Raw genomic sequence first — 9,478 nt, forward strand, 5'->3', positions numbered from 1 at the left:
CATCATCTGATTTCTTGACTGCTGCTTCCATGAGTGTTGACAGTTGATCCAAGAAGAATGAAGTCCTTGACAACTTCAATCTTTTCTCCGTTGATGAGAATGTTGTTTATTGGTCCAGTGGTGAGGATTTTTGTTTTCCTGACATTGAGATGCAACCCGTACCAAAGGCTGTGTTCTTTGATCTTCATCAGTAAATGTTTCAAGTCCTCTTCACTTTCAGCAAGCAAAGTTGTATCATCTGCGTATCACAGGTGGTTAATGTTGGGTTACAGACCTTATTTCCATAGTCCCACCCATTCCTTTTGGAGTCCTGGTGTGGTACTTTAGTTTTATGCGCTGGGCTGCAAAGTCAGTTTGAACTGCACGGTCAGAGGTTCAAGTTCACCATCCGCTCCTTGGAAACGCTATACAGGGTTGCTCTGGGGCAGAACTGACTCGATGGCACCTAACAACAACAACAACAACAACAACAACCCTTCCTTTGGTGGGAGTTACAAGATCATTTCGAGAAAGGTCATATAAAAGTGATTCATCACACCACAACTAGCAATGCTTATGTAAGCTTCTAGAAATTTAGATAACCTACAGTCCATTTATTAAAACCACATAATTGTTCCAGAGCAATTTAAATGATAGCAAGCATTCCTCTTATATTGATCTGTGTCTAGAATGTTTTTATCCCAAAATAGAGATGCTCTGACCCTTGTTTTCAATCTCCATCTAATGTAGAAAACTTGTCAATAGAAAGCATTCTCCTACCAGGTTAGTATTCTGTATGCGTTGTTGTCCTTGATCAATCTCCTACGATGTGTGGCTGTCTGCAGGTTGGTTTGTGTATCTTTGAACAATCTGAGACAAACACAGCACTCTTTAAAAGAGGCTATCTTGTGTTGGCTCTGCTCCTAGTTAGATCCATAACTGGTCCTTATGTGGATTATTGTTACCTCTCTGGACTTCAGTTTCCCTGTGAAGTTAGAGGTTGGGACTACATACTGATTGAAGCCCCAGTCTGGCTCTGTGGTTAATAAGTGCCTTTGTCACTTCTGACTCATAGCGACCCTGTATAGGGTTTACAAAGAGTGGAGGTTCAAATTGACCTTGCGGTCCAGTGCACTGTCCCATAGCGCCACACCAGGTCTTAAATTGTTTCACAAATGCCAGTGTCGCATGATGATAAAGGGAATAAACCAACCAACCAAACAAAGAAAACCCAAAACCAAAAACCCTTAGAAGGTGGTGGTGGTTGTTGTATGCCATCGAATCTGTTCTGAATCCTAACCATCCTATATAGGGTTTCCAAGGCTGTAGATCTTTACAAGGCCACAAAGCCGCATCTTTCTCCTGCTGAGCAGCAGCTGATCGATTCTAACGGCTGGTAGTTTCGAACCGCTGAACCTTAACGTTCGCAGCCCGATTCGTAACCACTACGCTACCAGTAGATCTTTACAAGGCCACAAAGCCGCATCTTTCTCCTGCTGAGCAGCAGCTGATCGATTCTAACTATTGGCCTTATGCTTAGCAACCCAGATCGTAATCCACAGTATTACTACCAGGGCTCTTTCCTTTGTAACGGGTGGGGGATCGTTTCTTTGCCAAAATTTATAACATCATTCACAGGCCATACAAAATTATCACCTGAAAAATTAGCCTGCTATATTTGGTCAAACATTTAATTAACTTACCCCTCACTAGCTGCTCCTTGGAAACCCTCGCAACTGACTCTGTGGACTTAACAACAACATGATAGCTGGAATTGTGGTTGTCTTGACAGGGCCGCAACAAAGGACATTCCCCACCCCTGCTTTAGAAGGTGTAGATGGGATACTCACAGTGGAAAAATGAGCAATTGTGAGTTTGCAAGTCAGGAAAATGACAGAACCCCTCCTTCCTTGACTGTAGTGTTACTTATACCCTACACGAGGTCGTTGTAAGTTGGAACTGACTTCGATGGCATTTAACAGCAGCCACAACAAGGCGAAGGCTACTATGCTAAGTTTTTTGTTTGTTTGTTTTTCTTAATAGCAAGGAATGTCCTCCACATTTGAAGTGAGCCAGTGTCTGTATGTGACTCGAGCTATATCACATATCACAATAAACATTGTAAACTTTGGGAATCTTTATAGGTAACTCATTTAGAAATGTGCTAAATACACATGGCAATAACTCCTCTCCATCTTGACTCAGAGGGGCTTACACATTTACTTGAGAACCTAGCTTAGAGATCATGAACTACAGACTCACATGACAGGGTGACATGTAAAATATCTGTCTGACATCTGTCTCTCTCAGGAGGGCTGGACACAGGTGTCTTCTTCCTTCTCATCGTGGACCTCCCTCACTGTCCAGCGACATCAGTTTTGTACTTTCTCACATTTGATTAAATTCAGTAAGCTTTTCTTGTTCCTCTATTATGTACTTGTTATTGTTAAGCCCCGTGAAGCTGGTTCACACTTACATACAGCAACCCTGTCTAGGGTTTCTGAGGCTGTAAATCTTTGGAGGAGCAGAAACCCTCATTTTTCTCCTGTGGAGCAGCTTGTGGTCTTGAACCGTTGACTTTGTGGTTCACAGTCCAGTACTTACCCTACAGAGCCACGTGCTCCCCATTATATACTAGGTATTGGGAAATGAAATATTCACCCTATCTTGTCCCTCAGGAGCTTACAGTCTAGTGAGTGACGTGGACAAGTACACAGTTAAGTTACAGTCCTATGCATCATCAGACAGTGGACTTCTATGTCACATCTAGTGGTAGACAACCATGTCTTTAGGTGCATTAAAGGTCAGCAGAGACTTAGAGAAGGTACTGCTGTGCTGAGATTCTGAAGTATATATGAATTTTCCATTGGACCAAAGCTGGGAGTGGGTGGATTGGGTGTACGTGGATGGATTAGTAGCAAGAAGGTATGCCAGCATATGGAAAAGCCCGGGGTTAGAAACAGGTTTGTGTATGCAGCAGATTACAAACCATTTATAGCTTCTGGGTGATGATGACTTGGTGGAAGCTGTCAGAGATGGGGTTAGATCACAAGGACCTTGGATGTAATACCACAACGTTGATGGGGAGTCGTTGAAGAGTTTGAATCAGAACCTCATTAGCCATGGGTCTTTGAAAGCAATGGAAGCTCAGAGCCCTGAGTTTATTTGTTATTTGTTAACTGTATCATCTATTCCCAAGTCTTCAACAGAGTACTTTATTTGGCACCTCCTTTATGTGGTAGATTTCTGAATCATATTGGCCTAGATTGTAGATGACCTTTAAGGGATGGAATCAGAATCTGTTTTATGCATTCTTCATCTCCTTGGTCTGATCCTTTTAGGCTCTGTTCCCAGTGCCTTCATGAGGTACAGCCATCTTACCTGCTGGTAGAAGTGTTCATTCTGCCTCCTCATGGTGAAAGGAGTTTGTTGAGCTAGAATCCTGGAAACTCAACAGGACACCCCTTCAGTACAAAAGGTGGTGTATGTAAAGGGAAGTGGGGGAAAAACAGCAATGATGTTGTGAGCTAAGTCTGACCACGTTCAATAGACTCCTGTCGACCTGGGTTGATACCTGGTTGGCCAGCAGTCTGGCAAGACCTGGGGACTCCTGGGCCCAGAGACAGAGATCTGGCCACAGAGGACTAGAGCAGAGAGTGAAGCGTCCAGCTGTTATGAAATGAGGGTAGATAGATGCACAAGAACACCCACACTTGCAGATACTACCCACTTACAGAGATAGTACACTTTGGCTTCAATGGCTGGATGATCAGAACTAGACTAGAGGAAGAAAGAAGAGGAAAAAAAGAGTAATCTACTACAATTTGATGAACTTGACATATGCTTGTGGATGCAGTAGGGAAAAGGAGGGAACATATCTTTACAGTGAGGATCATTCCCACACAGGGTCGACAGGAATGGGCAACTTGAACATTGGATACCCAAAATGGGGAGGCTACAAAGGCAAGAAGTGACTTGATTACAAGCTTTCAATAGGGAACCTAGTTCCAGAGGGTATGGGGAAAGGTAGAATCTCCACTGAGTGGTTTCCAACCTGTCTGGATGGGGCTGGTGAAAGGTGATGGGGATAAGACTCCTGTGGTTCAGTAGGGAATGATTGCTGTCAGGACTGACAGTGAGTGTTGGAAAGGTAAAGGTAGATGTTTTGTAAAAAAGGAGGGAAGTGGTTGATTTTGCAGTCCAGGAGTGGAGGTCCCTGGAACCATCAAGGGAGGAAAGCAAAGTTTGGGACCCTGTCCAGAGAAGCAGTAATGCCACAAATGGAGGCAGACACGATGCCGTGGAGAGAAGGAGCAGCTGGGGACTGTAGACTCAGGGAGGTAGAGGGCCTGTGTGCTGACAGCTGGGTGGCGGGCGTGTGGGGTATACCTTTGGTTGTTTGATGATGCATGCAGGGGATTGTAATCATTGCAATGAAATGAATATGATAGGATGAATGTAAAGCTGGTGTTCTCCCATGTATTTTTGTTGTTGTTGTTGGGTGCCATCAAGTTGGAACCGACTCATAGCGACCCTATGAACAGCAGAACAAAACAATATCCAGTCTTGGGCCAACCTCACTACTGTTGACACATTTGAGTCCATCAATGCTGCCACCTGGCCAGTCCATCTCGTTGGGAGTCTTCCTCTTTTTCTCTGACCCTCCATCTTACCAAGCATGATATCCTTCTCTAGCGACTGTTCCCTCTTGACAATATGTCCAAAGTATGAGAGACCAAGTTTGGCCATCTTGGCCTCTAAGGAGCACTCTGGCTGCACTTCTTCCAAAACAGATCTATTGGTTAATTTGGCAGTCCATGACACTTTTAGTATTCCCCTCCAACACCACAACTCAAAGGCATCAATTCTTCTATGATCTTCCTTATTCACTGTCCAGCTTTCTCATCCATATGAGGTTATTGAAAATACCATGGCTTGTTGTCAGGCTCACCTCAGTCCTCAAGCTGACATCTTTGCTCTTCAACACTTTAAAAAGTTCCTGTGCAGCAGATTTGCCTAATGCAATATGTCGTCTGATCTCGACTGCTGCTTCTGTGAGTGTTGATAGTTGATCCAAGAAGAATGAAGTCCTTGACAACTTCAATCTTTTCTCCGTTGATGAGAATGTTGTTTATTGGTCCAGTGGTGAGGATTTTTGTTTTCTTGACATTAAGATGTAATCCATACCGAAGGCTGTGTTCTTTGATCTTCATCAGTAAATGTTTTAAGTCCTCTTCACTTTCAGCAAGCAAGGTTGTATCATCTGCATATCGCAGGTTGTTAATGAGTCTTCCTCCAGTCCCGATGCCACTTTTTTCTTCATAGAACTCAGCTTCTCGTATTATCTGCTCAGCATACAGGTTGAATAAGTATGGTGAAAGAACACAACCTTGTCGCACACCTTTTCCAATTTTAAAACATTCATTGTTCCCATGCTCTGTTCGAATAACTGCTTCTTGGTCCAGGTACAGATTTTTCAGAAGAACAATTAAGTGTTCTGGAATACTCATACTTCGCAATGTTGTCCATAGCTTATCATGATCCACACAATCGAAAGCCTTTGACTAGTCAATAAAGCACAGGTAAACATCTTTCTGATATTCTCTGCTTTCAGCCAAGATCCATCGGACATCAGCAATGATATCTCTTGTTCCACGGTCTCTTCTGAATCTGGCTTGAACCTCTGGAAGTTCTCTGTCAATGTATGATTGTAGCTGTTTCTGTATTATCTTTAGCAAAACTTTACTCGCTTGAGATATCAAAGAGATTGTCCGATGATTTCCACATTCCATTGGGTCACCTCTCTTTTAAATGGGCACAAATATGGATCTCTTCCAACCTGTCGGCCAGATAGTTGTCTTCCAAATTTCTTGGCAGAGATGAGTGAGTGCCTCCTGTGCTGCCTCATTTTCTTGAAAGATTTCAATTTTTATTCCATCAATTCCTGGTGTCTTGTTCTTTGCCAATTCCTTCATTGGCTCTTGATCATATGGTACCTCTTGAAATGGTTGAACATTAACCATTTCCTTTTGGTACAGTGACTCTGTGTATTCCTTCCACCTTCTCTGGATGCATTCTGCATCATTCAATAATTTGCCGAGAGAATTTTTCAATAACGAAAGTCGAGGCTTGAATATTTTCCTCAGTTCCCCCAGCTTGAGAAATGCTGAGCGTGTTCTTCGTGTTTGGTTTTCTGATTTCAATTCTTTGCACATTTTATAATTCCCATGTATACTATCACATAATTCATAATAATATATATATATAAAGAGGCAGTGTATGGTTTTGTTTTGTACTGACAAGTTTCTTTCCTTTATTTCCTCAGCAAAGAGGGAGTGCATGAAATCAGCCTATCACCTGCAGGTGTTTCTAGGTAAGTGAATCCTCACTTCTGGTTGTGAAGTGCTGTATGAGTCAGTTCCGACTCATAGTGACCCTGCAGAGGGTTTTGAGGGAGTAGAAAGACTCATCTTTTCCCACTGAGTGGCTGGTGGGCTTGAATCTTGGACCTTGTGGTTCACCCTACAGTAGAGCCACCAGGCTCCTGAATCCTCATTTTTCATGCAGGTACAGTCTCAGAATATTTTCATTTGAAATACTAGGTACCTTCTGCCCCTTAATTCTTGGGGAAGAATAATTTGGCAGTACCACTTCCAATGCCAGAACAGTTCACAGTCTGTCTGTCAGGTACGTAATGTAGCTTCCCCAGTGTTTCGTATGACTGACTGAGAACTAGGGAGGGTGGGAGCTTTTTCCCAGGGCTCCAGTGTTGCCTTCTATGCTGTGGGCCTTGCTGCTACGTTAGGCTGGATTTCAAGATAATGAAGGAATATATTGGTCATTGTTTTAGAACATTTTTAAAGCATTGCCTTAATGTCTGAAGATACCATATTCATAGTAGACTAATATACTACATTGGAGTATACTTATATATTGCCACTACAACATATAATAGACGTTTAAGATTAATATACCAGAATTGGCCTACTTCCAATTCCGTTAGAGTTGGAAGACTCTATCCTTGGTCCATTGGCTCTCCTGTTGATCATAACTTTTCTTGGAACCTCCCTTTAAAGCAAGTTAAATAGTCACACAGGAAAATCAGGTGTGCTATTTTGGTCCCATCTCATTGCTAATCAGACCTGAGCTTCAGTAGGCTCTTCCAGAAAATCAAATAGTGAAGCTTTACCAGCACCAGGGCTGTTTAGGAGCTTTCAGAACCCTTCTTAGGAGGTCCAAAATAGTTTTTAGATTTGGTGTTTTTGAAACAAAGCATATTTGCAGTGGCAGAAAGAACCACTATTTAGAGAGGTTTCTCTTGCTATAATCAAGTAAGGACCTCCAGCTTTCCCTAGAATTGGCACTGCCTCAGATGACTGGCTGTTAATAAAATGACATGGGGTTAGGTGTTTTATTAGTTATTTCATTTCCTTTGTGTTACTGCTGAAAGAACTGAGGCTCAGAGAGGTTAAGTCCCTTGTTTAAGGTCCCATAGTTAAACGTTGCGGGAGCAATATTTAAACTGTGGTCTCTCTGACTAGCTTAACAACAACAAAAAAAAAAAAGAAAGAAAGAAACAGTAAAAGCCTTCATGCACCCTTTTGTTTCATGTCTGGTTATCCTGACATGAAAAGGCAGTTAACCTTTAGAAGGCCCATGATGACTTGGTTGATGGATATCAGCTTCTCTTGCCATGAGGTGACTTCTTTACCCACAACAGGAGGCATCCAGATGAATTCATTCCTCTAGCAACCGGAGTCAAACCCATCTCTTCTTGTTCTTTAGTTACTAATGCTTCTTTCTGCATCAAGGGTGTGCTTGTATCCTGGCTTTGTTGACGTGAAAGAAGCAGACTGGACACTGGCACAGCTCTGTCGGGATGTTCCCTGGAAACAGAGGACTGGCATCCGAGAGGGTGAGTCGCTGCCTGGCCTCCTTCACCAAAATGCCTTTCACAACCAGTCCTAAGCAGAGGTTTAAAGCTAACTGAGCACCTAAGGATGAATAGGGAACAAGGGACAACCAGCAGTTAGAGGACCCGGAGATCAGAGAGAACGTGGAGGAGTAAGGGATGAACCAGAGGACATATGGCTCGGCTGAACTTTTCTCTCTCTGTCTTTGTTCCCTGCCGTTGATAGTTCAAATGGTGTCAGCTTTCCCCTTTCTTCATAGAAATGTCCAGAGCTGGCTTTTTTTCTGATCCTGTTTGGCAGACGTTCTTTTGCTCTCCTTCCCACCGACTTTCTGTGTTCATTTTGCTTTCGCTTGCACTCTCCAGAGCTTCTAAGGATGACACAGCATTGTTTGTTACCTGACTTGGCACCTGCTCCTTGTACCTGCATCAGCATCTTCAGGATCAGTACCTGTCATACTAGATGTGGCCACTGGGGGGCGGCTGTGCACTAGCATTGCCTTTTCTTTCTGGCACACTAAGTGAGTTGAAATGTTCTGTTAAGGAAAGCGATAAAGTCTACACAGCCTTCAGTTTTGTGACTCCGATGTCAGGATAGGGGGCAGATGTTTCAGGGCAGTGTCTCGCGGATGTCTCCACAGTAGGACCTTTGGTGACTGACTTGCCTTTGATTCTTGGCTCTGTCATTCAAAGTATTTCTTCATTTTAAGCAAATTCTAGTTCAGTAATTCTCTGATCCTTGGTTTTCTTCTCTGTCTAATGTTAGGTGCCACTGAATCTATATAATAGAACTCACAGAAAGTTTAATATAAGGTCATTGATAATTAGTGAGATAATGTGTGGTAAAGTCTTAACAGAAAGCCTGTTCTGTACTAAGCCGCCCGTGAATGTTAGCCACTCTTATGATTGTTGGTCCTCCTTTGTGATTGTGGGTACCAGCTATGAGGAATACAACAGACCTGTGGATAACTCTGTCTCTAAACAAATTTGGATGTCAAACACGTCTGACTAAGATCAGCTTCATTCAGTAGTTGGTCAGAACATGTTTTCCTTCATCTGAAATCACAAAAGCTTCTACAACATTGGGCACATGGGTGAACAGTTGTCTTGTTTCTAGATATGGACACTGTGGCACAGCTTCCTACATAACAATGGTGGTGTTGGTCAGTGTTGTTGAGTCATTTCTGACTCACAGCGACCCTGGATAGGGTTTGTAAGAAGGTTTGAACCACCAGCAGTCCAGTGCTTATCCTACAGTGCCACACCAGGATACAGGGATTAGACACCCAATATCCTGCTGTTTTGAAACCTTCCTTAAATTGAACCCCATTGTGCTCCAATATGACTCCTTTCCTCTTGTCTGTGCCCTCTCACCTCAGTCTTGGCTAGTGCTCTTTCAGACAAAGTGCCTTCTGCTCCTCAAACCTCAAGAGTTTTTGAAGTTAGAACCTTGGGCTGGAGCTCATACTTATTCTTCTTGTGTATTTCTGGTAACTTCTTGCATACTGCATGGTACTAAGTTGGAACTCAGTAGGTACACCTTAAATTGCCCTGAATTATTTCAAAGACCGTATTTTCTTTCTCAGG

At 42.9% G+C, this 9,478-nt stretch overlaps 1 protein-coding gene across 1 annotated transcript in view; it reads left to right on the plus strand.

The window, feature by feature from the left end:
- ALKBH3 (alkB, alkylation repair homolog 3 (E. coli)) overlaps positions 1 to 9,478 on the plus strand; it is a 91,261-nt gene that overhangs the window by 23,159 nt on the left and 58,624 nt on the right. The window contains exons 4-5 of the mRNA XM_006865032.1: positions 6,305 to 6,352; positions 7,791 to 7,894. Coding sequence (XP_006865094.1) covers positions 6,305 to 6,352; positions 7,791 to 7,894 — 152 coding nt within the window. The remainder of the gene's footprint in view (positions 1 to 6,304; positions 6,353 to 7,790; positions 7,895 to 9,478) is intronic.

The sequence above is a fragment of the Chrysochloris asiatica genome, unplaced genomic scaffold, assembly GCF_000296735.1.
Source record: "Chrysochloris asiatica unplaced genomic scaffold, ChrAsi1.0 scaffold00075, whole genome shotgun sequence".
Lineage (NCBI taxonomy): Eukaryota > Metazoa > Chordata > Mammalia > Afrosoricida > Chrysochloridae > Chrysochloris > Chrysochloris asiatica.